Source organism: Chrysoperla carnea, chromosome 3 (assembly GCF_905475395.1).
Source record: "Chrysoperla carnea chromosome 3, inChrCarn1.1, whole genome shotgun sequence".
In the NCBI taxonomy this organism is placed as follows: domain Eukaryota; kingdom Metazoa; phylum Arthropoda; class Insecta; order Neuroptera; family Chrysopidae; genus Chrysoperla; species Chrysoperla carnea.
Window position 1 is genome coordinate 80,493,119 of NC_058339.1, and position 19,368 is coordinate 80,512,486.

Consider the following 19,368-nt stretch of genomic DNA (forward strand, 5'->3'; position numbering starts at 1 on the left):
GATTACAATAGAAAATTCAAAAAAAAAAAATGTTTACAGGTGGTTTTAAAGAGAAGATGGTTTCTGAATTTTGATGTGAAATTAATCAATTTTTAACGAATTAAATCGGTAAATTGGAAACCAACGAAAATTTAAGAAAATCATCAGAGTTAAAGCCTTCTTTTAGTGTTGTTTGAAACATTTTGCGAAAAAGTTATTTCTGTCACCTTCGAATCTATATGTTATTTCGATCTTGTCTTTGGGATTTGCAGTTATTTTGTAGTCCCAATAACTTAAGTGAAAGGAGTGAATAGTGATACAAAAATTATAAATATAGAAATTAACTATTTTTTTGAAGTGTAAATCAAAAACCTTTTGCGGTAGCTAAAGGGAAAGTTAGTAAAAAAATCCAAAAAGTTTTTCAAGACACGCCAGCGATATTTACCAGGACAAGCATATACCTTGCAGAAACCTTAGAGGCTGCTAGGAATTTTTAGTTATTTATTTAAGAATTCAGATTTGTTAATTTACAAAAACACATAGGTAAGTATACTTTATCACTAAAATCGCAAGAGTAAAAATATTCTAAGTATAATGTTATTGTAATAACACTTAGAATGTTTTAACCGGTGCAATCAGTATTTTTGGTATCTTTCACATTTATGATGCTTAACTTGAAGAAACTTTCTAAAAACTTACGATAATTTTACGACGTTAACTACTATTTTTCAATTTTAAGTAATATAGGTACAATAATTTTAAAACCAACCTGTAAAACTAACTATAGGGTGAGTTAAATAAAACAATAGGAAACCATTTTATCGTTCAACAGAGAACTAAAGAGTCTTTTACATAATGAAGTGGAGAATAATTTAAATTAAAAAAAAAAAAAATTATTATTGCACACGTTGCCATCATATCCATCATACATAGAATAAATAATAATTTTCTATTTTAAAAATCACATTGGCATTTAAAAAATAAAATAAAGTGTATATTAATCGTAATGTTAACGATAAGTAACGATGAAATGTGATAATTATACACAATCGAGTTTTCTCTTTCATTGAGATAAAGAGAGATGGCTGATTTATCAAATGTTTCTTTTTTTACATCTTTGCCTCACATATTATTTTTAATCGATATACAAAATGTCTCCGAATAACTGTTCATTAATTTCAGGAATGATAATCTTTAATAAATAAAATATTCTTAGACTTTTCCGCTCAACGGTGCAAGTTTTAACTCAACTTGTTAACAACAATTGTATGATAGTTGTAATTTTTCCTCCGCTGACGCTTTTGAACGCTGTAGACGCAATTAACTATTCTTTAGCACAAGAACTTACGAAGGTCAAAATGTTGATTAAGGGAACATTGCTTTGCTATTCATCAATCTATGAGGTACAGCGCAATTTAACGTGACACATTTTTACCATTTTCTCAAAAAAATTTTCTCAAATCCATGGAAAAAATTTAAAGTAGATAAAACTTTTTATTTTTAATGTTGATGAAAAACATTTATTAATCTTGATCAAAAATTTACGAAAATGGGATTTATTTAAACGTATTAAGGCAAGAGTACAGTTAAAGATGTTACAATTAAAGAAAAATGAAAAAATCCGCTCGCATTTTGCTTAAACCTGATGGAATGTGTTTTTTAGGTGTCAAATATAAATTTTTATGGCATGCCTTAGTGATGCAAATGTTTCAGTTTGTTAATAAACAATAAATTGTTAATTCAATCAAACGATTAATGTTAAAGTTGACTTACAAAATTAATATACAGGCAATTTGAATTACGTATACGTTATACGTGTATGATAGTTTTCGATTATTTGACATTTACGTCATAATAGTTGCCTATTTACTAATTTTTTAAGTGAACTTTAACGTCGAACGTTTCATTGAATTAAAAATTTATTGTTTATTAACAAATACTAACTTTCGCAACATTAACTCATGCCTTACTAATGATATTTGACACCCAAGAAACACATTCCATGAGGTTTTAGCAAAATGCGAGCGGTTTCTATCATTTTCCTTTATTAGCCGATTTTTGTAACATTTATTACTGTACTATAAACCTTATGAAGTATCCTGAAAACCATAATTCGGAACTTTATTTAGCGAATGAGATTACAGCGGAAAAAATAACAACAATTTTGTTTTGCCACCGATCCATTTTTATAACAAATCGATTGAAATCTTATTAGAAAAATTTAGATTGAATGATGAAAATTGAGATGGTGGGGGGGGGGCAAGAGGTCAAATCCCAATTGCCTAGACGCCCCCGTTCTTGAAGTCCAGACCTGCTTATAGGTTAATTCACCTCAGTGTTGATTAACACGAACTTTTATCAAATTTCAATATCACACTTATAATTTAAGAATAGTTATTCCAAGACATCCTGTATCTATTGTTTCACTTCACTTCTTGCACTTCAAATGAAAATGATTTTCACCCTTGTATTTTTTACATATGAATTCGTCGATAACTAGCTGCCGTTGGTGCAGTTACACCAGTTGCAGCACCCCAATCTTGTGGTGTATGATGTGGTGTAGTCGATACCGTGGCTGAGGGTGATGTACCTACCGGTCAAGCATAATGTGGATATGAACTTAACGGTGGTGCTCCTAAATGTGGTCCACCTGGATGATGGCTAATGGAGTGACTAGCTGCTGATGCGGCAATATTTGAATATAAATTCGCACCTGGATTACTCCAATATGATGTTGGTGATTGAAATATTGATGCTGTAACAAGAGAAAAATAATTTTTAAGTGTGATTTTAAACATATACAGGTTTATTTTTCGATTGGATGAAGTTTCTTAAATTTTGATTGAAATTGCTCCTGAATACCACTTTTTAAAATTTTAGTTGATATCTCAGAAGTTGCTATTTTAATCGTTAAGGGTATTCATTTTTTGTTGTTTTCGGATCAATTTATGCTGAGAAAATGATGAAGTTTGAGGAAAAACATTTTCCCCTTTGAAAAAACCGAAAAAAATTACAAACAATTTTTGTTTTAGAATTTGATAAAATTTAGTGTTTAGGGTACTATGACCCAAAAAAAAAAAAAAATTTGATTATTTTAAGTAGCTTTTGAGAGGTTACCTAAAATTCTATGCGAAAAGATTGTATTCTGAAGCAAATCGGGAGATATTTCGAAAAATACTCTAATCTTATCGTCAATTTATATGGATTTTTATGTCTTTTTTGGTCTTTACTACTCTCGATAATCGTGTTGCCATTGAAGGATGAATTTTTAGTGTTATTTACTGAAATTGTTTCAGGATAAAAATACGCTAGAATACAATTTTAATCAATATATCTTTGAAACTGCTCGCCCGATCATGAAAAGGAACCAATTTTTTTCTTTTGGATCAAAATCACTTTAGAAAATGATTATTACCTAAATCGGAAAAAAGTATTTTATAATTCTCTTATATTTTAGTGTCCGATTTTTATAAAATTTGATAAATATTGAATTCAACTCAAAAATTGAGTTCATTTAACGTTAAGATGCGTAGTTTTTGAGATGTAGCCTACAAACTTATACGAAAAGATTGTAAAGGAGCGATTTTATATAAATTTCGATCTAAACGTGTAAAATGGGAAAATTACCCTAAATAATTCGTAGGTATCAAAAGTTGGTTGATTTTGTGATTGGCCGACCAGTTTCTAAGGTATAGAATGAAGAATTTGCTCCATAATATCAATCTTTGTTTACGAGTTAGTGTATATTAGTTATTGTTAGTGAGTTTTTGAAGATTTCAAAATCTTTTTTGAAAAATTGCATTTTACCTTTAAACTGCCTCTATTATGTATTATAACGTGGGATTGAAAGTTATTTGCCAATTATTAAAAATGGATTCACTCTTACATTGTACTTGAATACTTGGACTACTTAAGATTTTAATAAAAAATTGGACCATACACTGCTGCAAATTTATTTGATCAACATAAATTTATGTATTTCATTATCTTTGTACTAGATAATGTACATAATGCAATACACAACATAGTTTATGTTGTTATTAAAAGCAATAAACATAAATCTATGTTACAAAATTGATTCACCTCAAAAGAAAGTAATGTGAAATTTATTGCTTGAAAAACTATTCTTTTTCTATATTCTATCCCTTTTATAGTTAGATATAATAACGCCCTTATTTACAACATTAGTAAGTTTTATTAATACTATCATTATTACTGCAGTCATAATAGTAATCATAAAATAAAAATAATGTAATAAAAATTAACTGTTTACTGTGTTTGCTCGAAACATCGAGAAGTGTAGGGGAGAGGCTTGTACTTCGATAAAAATTGTTAATAATGCTTTATCTCATATTTAAAAATCAAAAATTCAGTTATAAGAGAAAATATTAAAGAATTTTTCGACAAGTTTACTAAGCCCTTATTCTAAACAAAAGTTGCTTTAATGTTGGAACATTATCAAGTTTTTTGAAATTGCATAGACAACTTTTGGCAACTTTTGAATAAATTTATTGAAAACAGAATTTTTGAAAAATTCTTTCATACATTCGCTCCGTGCATGAGTTTTATTTCAAGGAGTTATCATAGTAACGACACACTGCTATATTTATATATTTGTATGGATGAACATATAAGTCTATGCAATATATACATGTTTTACATATTACATTGAAAATTTTTTCAATAATTTTAATTTGATATTTTTGTTTACCATTTACATATAAACAATTGAAAATTAGTTAATAAAACGCTTGATTGATTGCTTTATTTATCGAAAATATCGTAAAATTTTTTTTTTTTGTTTTTTGACATCAATTATTCTCAAAATTATCGTGTGACAAAAATTTGTCCACAAAAAGACTTACTTATTTTATTAATTTATTTATTTTACTTCTGGAAGCAGATTCAATCGAGGTGGGTTGTACCTGTGTATAGAAACCAGAAAAAATACAAAATGATATACAAAAATAATATATCAAACTATAAATGTATCAAACAATTTTCAGAGTAAATAGGATAATTTTCTATTCAAAATTATATAATGAAACCTATCAGATATGTAATATTATTTCCCAGAACGTTTTATACTGAGAACCATCTTTTATTGTGAAAATTAAATCAAAATTTTCTATAAATATTCATCATAATATTGAAGTGTTTAATAAATATATGTACAGTGATTTCAAGTGATCTAATGTGTTATGCAATTGACACGTGACATATGTAATAATAAATATTTATACAGCTTATGTAATCAAAAAGAAATTGCAATATTTTTTGTAAAAATAACAGAAGGGGATTTATTTCTGTTAAAATTTGTTTTATAAACTTTATTTTCAAGTTTTATTTATAAAAATATCACATTTTTACAAAAAAAAGACTGAATGAATAAAATATGAATTTATTTAGTTTGTTCAAGCAAGTAACGTTTAATGGGTAACGCTGAAAGCGAATGAACGATAAAACTGTAATTTTAAACTCAATAATCAGGTATTACTTAAATGGTGGAAACGCAGATAAGTTATACATAACATATACTTAATATATTAAACATACTGTTCACTGCGCCTACACCTTTTCAAGATACTTATTACTATGTGCCTCTACACAATCGCGAAGTAGCCCGAAGTTGGGCGAGGATCAAGAAATGTGGAGGTGACACTTGTGAAGATTTGTAGCATATTCTCGCGTTGCTTTGCCCAATTTCGCTAAAAAAGCGGGTCTATTAAGTTTAGAATAATTTAGAATACAACTTTCATTCAAATGGAAAGTTTTAAAACAATTAAACAAAATCTTAGGTAGCTTACAGACCTTAAATTTTTTAAATATTAAAATTTTAAAAAGTTTAGAACTTTTTTTACTACAATTTTTCTGACATTAAAGTAATAGTTTTTTTTGATATTCATTTTATTGAATTTTGGGTTGTGATAGAATTGAAATGAAACTTGATTTTTAAACTACTTTTGGTATTTGAAAGACTGGTTTATATATTTATTTGAATATAATCGTATGATTTTCATATAAAATTCGTTCAAAAAGATATTTTTATAAAAATTGTTTGCATTTAATAAAGTGAGATGAATAAATTAATTTTGATATAATGGAATAAAACTATTTCTTTTCTTTAATATTATAAAATTCATAACTTAAATATAATATTAAATATATATAATATAATAAAAATGGTATTATAAATGAATTTGTAACAATAATCCACCCCAAAAAACATACTTAATATTCTTAATAATTATTATTGTTTTGTATAAAAGTAATACCTATTGTATTATATGTTCATTCATATTTGAAAATGTTTAGAAAACTTTTTTATTTAAAATGTTAAATTATTTTTAATATACAAGTTCTTATTATAATGTCAAGTTTAAAGCATTAACTTTTATCAATTTTCTTAGAGATTACATCTTAGAGAATCAAACCGCGAAGTCGTCGAATCGACCCTGTGGTATGAAGGAGTTTTTCGAGTTTTCCTGGCTGATATAAAAAGAGTAGCCTAAATTTCATGCGGTAAATTCAAAAATACTGCATCATGTACTATTTTTTTTTTGCCCAAGAACAAAATATATTTTCCTTTTCAGTTTTCTCACAATTGAATCCGTTCTAACTATAAAACAATATCAACCCGTGATAACGGCTAAATAATCGACTCGGCTCGCTGAAATTTAAACTTCTTTTAATCATTTATAATATTTTTTGTATGCACGCGTTAATAATTTCAATTTACAAATTATGAAATTTTAATTATTCTTACTATAATTATTTAAATAAATAAAAGAAAACACAGTTATTCCAAAGTTTTCAGTTTTCACTTCCGTTTCACAGTCCAGATGATTGACTTTTTTTTTTGAACAAACATACATACAGAAAATAAGTCTTTTGTAGCATGTCTTCTTCACCGGAAGAATTGTTAACATAATTTGAATGGTGTGAATCAAGCATCAAAAATAATAATTCTATGACTCTGGCAGAGGGTTTTGTTTTGTTCCACATTCAAACTAGGGATAGATGGCATATAGTACATGATGATTGTTGAAGGCTCTTTCACTGTTGTTATATATACTTTTTTTTTGTTAAAATGCAATGGACTAACTCAACTCACAACATTGGTACATAAGTAGACGGACTTGTTACACATTAAAATTATATAAAACAGTATACTCGAGAAGGTTGTATTATTTCCTCGAGTCCGCTCTCCAAAACAATACACACAATCAACGTCATGCCCATTACGTCATTATGTGTGTGACGTAACCCATACCCAAGTGTAAGTGTTGAGTGCACTCCATTTATACAACAGTTATTAAAATGTAAAAATACTTCACTGATACTTCAAATATTATATTTTGTTATGGTATAATATGTTCAAAGAAAATATACAAAAGTTGGCGATAACGTTTTAGAGAGTTTATTTTAACATGACTGAATTTAGGATATTTTTTCTTTATTGAACTCCGATAAGAATGAAGAACGTCCTTCATTTGTGTTCTACCCGACAAATTAAATTTACATTCTAGGATTGTAAAGCTAAACTATCGAAAATCTTTTACAAAACTCGCTAGTTGAAACTACCTAACCATTTTCTATCTTTTATAGTAAAATTTGCGCCCACACGGGAAAACAATGATATTTACAGAAAATGTTTCAAATAAAAGTTGTTTATTTTTTTATTAAGGAACATTTTTTATATTTAAACTTTTGTTCTATCTCTTACGGCTTACAAGACAAGGGTCCCAGGGATCGAAGACTAAATTTACCTATGTTGCTCATTTACTAATTAAGTGATTCATAGACTAATTAGGTGATTTGATGAACACTTATACCAAAATTTTGATCGTATCATCAATATTTCTAAGCGTTACAAACTTGGAACTAAATTAAGTATACCATGATAAATGTTTCATATATATAAGGAATAATCAGCAACTTTTTTCAGGAATAGGTACTAGTCAATTTGGATTGTTGACTTCCATTTGTCATGAATCATTCTGTATCATTTGTACATAAAAAACTTGGTTACCATTGGACAATTATTTGTATTATATTATGGAGAGTATTTATGTTGAATATTACAATTTTATAATTCGTAAAACCTTTCAATTCAGCAGTCTCTTCAAGGCAGCGGTTATTAAATTTTACATGTCTTTTGTGTCTTGATACAAATACAGTTAATTTAATCTATAAAAACTATAATCTTAAATAATCTGTCTTTAAAAAAATAGAAATTTGATTCGATAGAACTAAAAAAAAAAGTATTTTAATAAAAAATACTTTTTAAGGAGGATTCCTCACCAGTAATAGAAAAAAATAAATTAGTAGAAAATGATCCAAATTTTTAGTATGTTGTAGTTAACGATACATATTATTAAATAAAAAAAAATTGGGTATCTTATCGATCAATTAAGAGAGTAATTAATTAATTAAAAATACACTAAATAACAATCATCCTCATATCATGCTATGTTATTTTCTGTATTGGCAGGAATATATTGATATTAATGAACACTATTTGTATTGAAATGAGGTTATATTTGTAAGAATGCAGATAGGCTAAAGACTGATTGTCAATGTTGCTTTATTTTTGAATAAATTAAAGACAAAATTTCTTAAAATACAATTTTTTAAAGCATATCATTGCATATTGTTTTATAAATTATACTCAACATTAATCATATTTATGGGTATAACGCTTAAATTTTGAAGAGATAAAATTTCAAAAACATTAAATGATGTAACTTGAATCTAACTAATGGGCAGTACTCTTTACTGAGCAGTACAAAAGTAGAGCTCAAATATGAAGTCCCGAAGGAGAGCTAGTACTGTAATACAATAAAAAGGTATAAAGAAAATACAAACCTGATGATGAAGGAATGGCAGCATGTGGTGACATGAATGATGTTAATTTTGCACTGTGATGATATGAACTCATAAATAGATCACTTTGATATTTGTACCCTGTTGGATCACTGGATGCTGGTTGTGTGGCAGCAGCTAATCCTTGAAAGTCGAATTTATACGCATACCGTTTACCATGTACTTTTGTCATTATGTTTTTGTCATAATAATACCTGTAAAAAAAACATAAAAATTTGTAATAATTGTAATATTTATTTAAAAAAAAGTATTAAAAAATATAAAAATTATTCAAAGGTTTTCCAAAGGTTCACAAAACCAAAGTTTTTTAGGGATTTTTCTATGTTTACTTCTAAGAGGATATGACCTTTATAGATCGGATCAATAATTTTTTGAATGATTAAATTATTATTCATATTAATTATTAATTAGTATTTATTAATTCTATTTTTACCTACTAGAATTCAGAAATTCAAATTCAAAAATTTAAAATTTTTTTTGTTTTTTTCAAACAGTCTTATCATATTTTTGTAAATAATAGACTAACGGAGAATAGAATCGAACGATAACTTATAAAAATCTATCTCAGTTTACTAAAAACTGTTGATATCAGGTTCTCCAACAGCTTTCATACTCGAACAGGACTCTAAATTTGGCAATTGGCTGGGGCAATTTTCGATAATAGGCTTGATTTTTTTTTTTTGTATAAAGTTGGAATAAGTCTATATCAATTCTGAAAATTTTAGGAAGGGTTGCCCGATTATTTAAATAAATGAAAGACTTCAAAAGTAGGCATATTTAACATTGGTCTTATGGGGAAACGATAGATGGATGATATGTTTTCATAGATTTCTCACCAACTTCAAAAGTAGTTGGCGGAAATTAATTTTAATTAATAAATTATTGAAAACAAAAAAAACCCGTTGTGCCCCACTAATAAGGGATGGTATGAGTACGATAGTTAATTTTTTTTTTCAATTTTGATGGTGAATTATTTTATAACATGACAATATAAGACGAAAAGTAAGAATATAATTTTTTGATACCTGGAGTAATTTTCAAAATATCGAAAATTGAAAATTTTGTTAAATTTTTTAGCTCTTCGATTTATTCATATTTTTTGTCTACATTCATGAAGTTATAACTTTATCATCAAAGTTGAAAGCAAGGTACAAAAAATTTCAATCACAAGTTAAATAAATTATTTAAGTTGATTTAACATAACTAGAAAGTAGTATATTGAATTTATGTACTTATTTAATTACTAAAACTAAAAAATGATCATCTTTTTACTAGGTCCGTTGACATTTTTCGTTAATCAAAGAGCTTTAATCTATCCCGTACATAGCGTGGATTTATAAATATATAAATATATATACCAAATTGTATATGGAAGTTCATTAAAACAACATAATATACCAATTTCCCAAACAAATAAACCATATAGACATGTATTTTTTTTTTGTTATGTGTCCGCATTCAATACAGTAAAACTACGTTATATACATATATATATCTGGTACATATTTTATTAATACGTTATGTAGCAGCCATACATAACGTAGAGAGCTAAAAAAATAAAATAACAAAGAGGAAACAACACATATAGAATAAATAATAATAACAATATATAAAACTCAATTGGCTTTATACAGCTATTCGGTATAATAATTGCAATATCAAATTGAATTTTTGTGTGTGTGATGATGGAAAACGAACGAATTGAAAACGAATTGAATTGAACCACCGAAATACAATTGTATTCGATGTTATACAAAGTGTACCAAGAGAAACGTATCAAATATAAAATGCATTTGACTATATGAACGGTAATAGTATTCGTTGTGTGCGTAGTCATGGTAGGGACAATAAAATCGATGGCAGCGCTTCCAGTGAAAGTTTTGGCGTTAAAGGAGGCTGTTATGACTAATTTGCAATTCTTTACATGGTAATATTATAGAAAATACGAAATTAAAATTATTGAAAGACACCAATTAATTAAACTTAATGCATTAAAAATTGTGAAAACAAGAAATCAAATGGCAAAAATATTATTTTTCAAATGTAAATTATCATAATTATTTATTTAAAGTTAGACAATAATTTTAAATTTTCAATGTAAGTCATAAATGCAATCCATACAATTATATATGCATCCATAGAATTCTATAATTAAAGTATTGTATCGTTACCATGGAAATGCCTCCAAAAACACTCACGCTCGGTGTAAAAAGCCTCGTAGTCAAATAATGTTTTATTTTTAAGTCTAACTATTTCTCATAATAAATATTGTGTACCAAATGCTGTGTTAATATAGATATCTCTCTTCAACTACCAGTACTCTAACTACAGACGTTTCTGTTCAACAATAAAATTGATTAATTTTGCGTTATTATATCTCAATAATGGAACGGCCAATAATTTTGGGTTTTTTTTTCGGTCAAAAACTCAGAACAAATACATAAATGTTTAGTCGGTTTTTGAAAATATCTGAAGGTTTAGTTTTTTCTTCTAGATTTAAAAAACTTGTTAATACCACACCCTCTCCTATGCTCTCCATGTTACTGATCCGAACTTTAATCAAATTCATCTCGAGTTAGAGACGGCCAATCGACTTCAAATTTTTATGGTAATTGTATTATAATATCCTTAATAAGTATAAAAACATTTAGAATTTTCTGACACTATTCCCATCTCAAGGCAGCAGCCTTAAACACTGGAAATGTGCGTTGTGTACGAGTTACAAAGTTTGTTATAAATTTATATTTCTTTCTTGTATTTCAGCGAACAGTACTATGTTAGATACGAGCTTATGATCTAAGTGCGCTTCACCTCACGACAGCCACTCTAACGTATCCTAAACGATTCTTTATGATACTAGTTCACTAATTAATTTTATTTTCATCCATGTGGAATATAATAATTATTTCGACAGATCTGTATCTTCTGATTCATTCTGTACATGTATGTAGTTTTGTGTTATTTTGTTGTTTTTTTTATTCAATTATCTTCTCTATAACATAAAACTAACAACCATTTAGTTATTTAGTATTTCCAAATTGATCATCGTTAACTGTTCTGTTATCATTATTATTAACGGTATTACGTTCAAATTCCAGCCAATTTAAAACTATAGGTCTTTCACAAATACCAGCAACATTTTGTTGCACTAGCGGTGTAATTAATATAAACCTTAAGAGAAGTAGATGAAATCAAATACATTTTATCTTTCAAATGTTTCAAACAAGTCATGGTTTAGACAAAAATTGATTGCTTCATCCTAAAACTATAGCAACCATAGCAGGTTATGTACTTAGCAAGATCACGTTACCGAAATATTCTTCAGATTTTTTAAATAATATTTCTTTGAATTACTTTTAGGCTATTCATGAAACATATAAACACACATAAACTTCGTTTCCAATAATTTGTACAGCTTCATTGCGGCATGTTTACGAAAAAAATCTAGAAATATTTAGGTAAATGAAATTATCAGCGGAAAGGTGGTAAAGCACATATATGGTATCGCAATGGGCTCTATAGCCTAAGTGTGTCCTTTGTGGACAGCCAATATAACCTAACCTAACCTAGGTATTTATGAAAAGACTGTACACATAACACAAGCATAAAGCACAGTTGATATTTTGTAGACTTTAGACTCTGCATTGCAACCTGATTTAAAACTTTTTAAAGATATGTAATATAATAAAAATTTGCTTAAAACTTGTATATATGAAACATTCGGTTTTTAACACTTATTTTTTCAAAAATACTTTAATTATGAAAATATCAATCATTAATGAAGCAAGAATTCCTTGGGAAACTAATGACTTTAGTAACCTGCAACATATATGCCAACTTCAAAGTCAATCCGGTGAAAGGAATGTTTTTGTCACTTAAACAATGACAAATGGTAAAAAATATATGATGATAATCAATTGTATTTGTATAAAAATACAACTAGAATTAACACAATTATACCAGAAAACTATGGATATATATTTTTGGTACAAATATTGTAAAGTGGTATGAGATGTTTCATAAATCAAAATTTGATGTGGAATGAATATTAATGAAACTGTTATTTTTTTTGTATATAGGTAGCTACTAAAATGAAATATTAGTTCATTCGTAACAATAATTATAACGAATTTTGAAAATAAAATAACTTCCTTTATTTCACTACATCATTTTTAGATAGGGATATATTTATAGCTTCATTCGTTTGTTTTTATAATAGTCCAAGAGTCGAACGCTTGAAAACGAATCGATTAAATGATTTCTCACATTGACATTTTCCTTGATGAAGTAATCTGTGACCTAGCTGTAATAGATTTAAGCTTTTTTCATCTGTTTTTGATATTGGATTCGAAATTTATGGAAAACTTCATCTCGTATGAACGCTTTTCGTGAGAGTTAAAAACGTGATGTGAGTTATTTGTCACTGTCACTTTATACCACCTACATGTTAAAATAACCGGCGATCTGATTAGAGAGAGGAGTATCTGTTAAGTAGCGTTTTATGGTGCGAAAATTTATTATAGATACATCTCATCATTTCCTGTGATTGTGAGGTATCATTTCGGCTTTTTGATGCTTTTAGATTTTGATTTTCTATGATTGGTTCAAAGTATGTATCATCATGGAAAGAATATCACAGTCAGTTTTTATTTTTGGAACTATTCAAAGTGAACAAAGCATCAGAACCGGTAAAATTATGATGTTGTTTCAGACGTCTTTATCACTGGCGTTTCAAGTAGGGCTTGCAGATGCTTTTAGCAAAGTAGTTCATGATGTTGAAAATCAAGAAAGCAGCGACAGTTGTAGCTGCGCTTGGGAAAACTAGTTAGAAAACAGCTGAAATAGTCTTCTTACTCTTCTTCGCAAAAAAAGAGTGGCATTAATTTTTTTTGCCACAAATTCATATTTAAATAAAATAATAATTCATCTAAAGTATATTTGAGTAATTTGTTTTTTTAATAATATAATTAATTATTAATAAAAAATAATATATTAAAAAAAAAAACAACTTATGATTAGTTGTGAGGTCATGATATCCGTTGACTGGGATCCAATCGGAATCATGATATACACTTTTATCCATGAAAAATTATGTTATAAAATATTGAAAATAAATTGAGAGACGAACCATTTATTATAATCTATGTAATTGACTCATTTCTAGGTGCGGTGGCGTTACTAAAGCGATGTGTTGACGTTACCGGAGTTCGAATTTATAGTTTAAAAAAATCATTTTCAATTAAAAATTACATTAAAAATCAATTAAAAAATTTAATAAGAAAATTTTCTTAGGAATTTTTAGAAAACTTTCGAAAATAAAATTAAAAGAAATGCAATTTTACTATTTTGCGGATCACTGATTTCAGTCTTAGTTTGCAGTTTAACAAGAAGCCTTCAAGATTTATCTTCCGAAGATTTATCTTCCGTTAAGTGAAAGCTTGCTTTCAAAGAGGGTAGGAGATTATTAAGATGTTTGATCCCGTTTTTATAACAAGCGTTTGACTACTAAAATTTTGGAATTCCATAAACCTCTATATATAATAAATGCGAAAGTAAGCATGTTTGTTTGTTTGTTACGCTTTCACGCTAAAACTTGTGAAGATTTATTAATAAAAATAAAAAAAAAGACATTACCATAATTTACAGATTTATGTAAAAATAGTCAATATAAAATATTTCACGGCCATATTTTCTGATATACCTACTCAAAGAATAATTACTACTATTATACATTTAAATAAATAGAAAACCATACATATATTTTACCTGGGTAAAACAATCCTTACCATTATTTCGAGTGTTATAGAAAGGGGATAAGCGACAGCAACCTTTATCAATCTTTACTTTTAAACCCAGCGAAGCGGGTGGGTATCACTCTAGTATAAAATATAAACAATCGTTTTCCAGGAACTACATTTTATTTTAATATTTTTCTTATAACTATGAAAAAAAAATCAGATAAGAAATAAAATAAACTAATTTTAATTAAAAATAATAATTTTTTTTTGTAATATTACAATATTTAACATTCACTAGTTATATTAATAATAGATAAATACTTTATACATTTCAAATGACTATATATAAAACTAGCTGTTACCCGCCCGCTTTGCGTGGCATAAAATATACCCGCTTTGCTGGGCAGCATCCCCACTTGCACCCCTCCCTCCACATTTCCTTGCGTTGGATAACAGTTTTGTAATTTACACGTCTTGCTCTTTTATTTGATACCCCACTTAGGTATATTTGTAAATATTCGATATTTCCTTCCCACTTTCTCGCTACACCTTTCTACCCTCCGAAGGTTAAAAAAATTTCTAAATGTAATTTAAAACATTCTGACCAAGTTTTGAACTATTAAAAGCCATAATTGAAAAATATGAATTTTTTATTCATGAACACCCGCGCAACCCCCCTTGTGGGTGGAATTTCGTAAAATCCGTTCTTAGCTGACCTCTACTTGGCAAAAGGAATATTCCTGCCAAATTTCAAGTCTCTAGGTCTTATAGTTCCAGAGATATCGTGATGAGTGACTATCTATCTACCTATCTATATCTATAGAAAGTCTCCTATATATTTATAGATAAAAACTTATCTATTCTTAGTAGGTCAATGAATAACAATATTTATTTATTTATTTACTATTATTTTTTGTATTATTGTTTAGTTATATAAAATAAATAAATTTATAAATTGATAAACTTTGATAGCAAGCACCCAGACGACATATGTGGGTGACCGGCGAAAATCGAATGACAATATTCTTTACAATATTACTATAATGTAGAATAATATAATGTTCTGAATACGAATGACAGGAAAACAAAAATCTCGATATATCGATAAAATATATATTGAGTGTACAGGGTGATCCATTTTTTGTATTCGGAGATTACTCCCAAAAATGAGTAATGAGAATGTGCAATAGACGGTAAGAAATGCATGACGTTTTCTACAATGCTGGTATGGTATTCGCACAGTGTGTGAATTTTATTGGAAGCGTTTTCATGGTAACGATACACTACTCTAATTATAGAATTGTATGGTTGCATATATAATCGTATGAATTGCATTCATGACTTACATTGAAAATTTAATATTATTGTCTAACAAATATAAATAAATAATTATGATAATTTTAACATTTAAAAAATAATATTTGTGCAATTTGATTTCTTATTTTCACAATTTTTAATGCATTAAGTTTAATTAATTAGTGTTTTTCAATAATTTTAATTTGACATTCACTATAACATTTACATGTAAAGAATTGCAAATTAGTCATAACAACTACCTTTAACGCCGAAATTTTTAACTGGAAGCGCTGGCCTCGATTTTATTGTCCCTACCATGACTACGCACACAACGAATAGAGACAGATACTAAAGTATGAATTTATGTTAACATAAGTAATATTACAATATTGAATAGGGCTATCCATCAGAAGTATTGTGGGTATCGCCAACCAGTATGGGCGTCAAGCATTGACTCGTCCGCCATAACTATTGCTTATGTTCCTATTCCCTCATTGATCAAATAGTGATATCCACAAAAATTTCTTACCTTGTGGTAAACAGAAAATTGACCGAGTAAGCTGCTCTTAGAACTGCTCTTTCAAAGTCGTAACTAGAAAATTTTCTCGGAAGCTTAAATCAAAGTCGCTCCAAGATAAATATTCGACTATTCGACTCCATGAGGCATTTTGTTAATCTCTAGGTATTCAGTCATCAAGATCTATTTTTAGCCTCATAGTAACTAATAGAGTCATCCTATTTCCTCCTTTATAGCAAACTGAGTAAATCGGAATCGTTCGGAATAACATTTTTTGAATCCTTGAAGTAAATTTACGATAATCAAATGAAAGAAACCACCCTGTATGTACACAGTGCGGCGGTTTGAGTTTCAAGGATATAATAAAAAATATTTTATGTAATTCATTGATAACGATAAATTTTTTAAGGAAATTTGCTAGGTTTATAATAAATATTATTATTGGTCAGTTTTATGTATTTATCCGGATAGCCAAATATAAATATAATCATTCGAACGAAGTAGGTTTTCCAATAAATATTATTGGCCAGTTTTATATGTCCTCTGGCGGCCAAAAGACATAAATATTACGATCGTTTTTTGTCATAAAATTTTACTGGATGATTCAAAGAAAGATGTGTAGTACTTTTTGTTGAAATGCGCCATACTTTCTGTGTAATCAGAAACAGTTAAATTCCGAGATAAAAATGAATATTAGTTCGATAATTATTTCATTTAATTTCAGACGGGTAAATAAACCACGAAATTGAGATTTCAAGGATAAATAATACGAAATAGTCCTAGAAAGCCAGTCTTCAATTTAAATTTTCGAATTTAATCAGCTATTGAAATTTATTTGACGTTATTTGATCATGTAAATTAACGATTCATTCTATCTTAAAGTCATTATGAATGTAGATACGAAAAAGAAAATGTTTTCAAATTTTAATGAAACAGTTCATTTTTATCGAAATAGGTCATTTTTATGACTTTTATCATAAATTCGTATAATAATTGTCAATAATTGTTTACGACTAAAAAAAATTTGACCACATTCAAAGTTTTAACTGTTTAGTATCACGATAAAATAATTCATACAATCAATAATATTTTTTTTATTTCAATTATATTTTGATCTTATTCTGAATGAGACTTTCGAGGCGAATTTGATTTACGAAATAAATTTAGGTTGACTAGTAGGCCTAAAAGGCTGGACCGATTTTAATTTTTTTGGTTTCATTTGAAAGTTAATTTAAAGGAGAGTGTTCTTAGTTATGTGTCAAGTGCGAGATTAGGGTTCCGTACCAGAAAAAACTAAAAAATTGGCGATTATGACATATAATTTTAACATATAAATAATAATTACTATGGAAATGAATGGTCAAATAAATCTGGCTCAATTCATTTCGAAGAGTGAAATGGTAAAATAATTAGGTAATTCAAAAGAACAAGGCCAACTCAAATATTTCAATATCAATTAAAATATTTCCAAGAATTTGTCCCAAAAAAAGATAGCTCTCTAACAATCCTTTTCATTTCATCTTATTGACCATCACTTTGAAATTGATTTAATAAGGAGTGTTATAAGTTTAAAGTGTTTATCTGTGCGTCTGTATGTTTCTCAGTGGCATCGTAGCCACTAAACGGTCAAACCGACTTGATTGAGAATATTTTATAGCTAACTTTCCAAAAATCGTTTTACAAGGTGTTAATTGCACTTGTCGGGGGTTATTAAATTTTGTAAATTTCACTTGTCTCCGATTTTGATTAAATTGTCTGTGCATTGGATTTCAAAGTATGCTCTGTCAAACCATTTCCTCAAAAACCATATCTTAGAAGGGATTTTAACAAATTAAGAATTTGAAACTGATAAATTTTGTTTTAACATGAATTGGAGAATTCTCTTAGTAAAATTAGTTTCGAACTTTTTTTAAACACACCATTAACTTTACTAATTATAATATGAAATGTGTTTTGACAACTAAGGTAAATAAAAATTATATAGAAATATTAAAAAAAAAATTATATAAATTAAAAAAAAAAAATCGTTTATTCCACTCCAAATATTTATAAAATTTTTGGTGAAAAGGTTCTTTATGTAGGGTTTAACCTATTTTTGATAAGAAAAATCCCAATAAAAAATATATATATAAATAAGTATTTAACAAAAAATTATAGCAACAAATAAACCCGTAAATAAACTGAAGTTAAAACTGTTTTCAAAAGTGTTTATAAATATTGTCATAATATAACAATTACATTAAATCGTTTTGATAAACACATGAAAACTCTAGATAGATACTAACTTCTATTTCCAAACCGGAATCTGATGAAATGACATTCAGGAAAACCTCCGTCTCCGGAGGATATGTTACTAATTCATTTTAAGTAGTTTTTGAATTATTTTGCAAAATTTTATATAAATTGTTTTTCCACATGTACCTTCTATCTATATTATGTATGGGAATGTTGTCAAGGTCGGTCAAATTTTTGTCTTAAGCCTACAGTTGAAAAAAACATTTGGGAGAAGCATATGACTCCAAAGGACTGGGGAACGGGATTATTTTTCTACGTATCTAAAATTGATAAGAAAGAGAACAAAATAGTAAAGACCCTTAAAAAATTTAAAAAGGATGGTCCCTTTTTTTATAACAGGTTTTCCCTTTATTTTAAAGATATTGATTGCGAACCATTGCATTGATAAAGCCCAAACTTTTATGCCAAGAAAAAATTCATTTATTTAGGAAAAATACATAAACGAGCTAATTTTGCTTCGCAAAACTGAGTATTTGCGGTGGGCCTAGCAGGATAGTGGACCGACCTAGACAACATTCTTCGAAATGTACAAAAATTTTTGTGTTTATATTTATTATTAAGTTATTTACTTACAGTACAGACTTTTCGTGAAAATACCTGTACGGAAATGTAAATCGTATATGTATGTACATCGTCACATAACATTAGTTGTCACAT

General features: G+C 27.8%; 1 protein-coding gene across 1 annotated transcript in view; it reads right to left on the minus strand.

Moving 5' to 3' along the window:
• Nucleotides 1–2,333: 2,333 nt before the first annotated feature.
• LOC123296632 (DNA-binding protein D-ETS-3) overlaps nucleotides 2,334–19,368 on the minus strand; it is a 137,409-nt gene continuing 120,374 nt past the window's right edge. Inside the window, exons 8-9 of the mRNA XM_044878187.1 lie at nucleotides 8,848–9,059; nucleotides 2,334–2,734 (exon numbers count right to left, since the gene is read on the minus strand). Coding sequence (XP_044734122.1) covers nucleotides 2,577–2,734; nucleotides 8,848–9,059 — 370 coding nt within the window. The 3' untranslated portion in view covers nucleotides 2,334–2,576. The remainder of the gene's footprint in view (nucleotides 2,735–8,847; nucleotides 9,060–19,368) is intronic.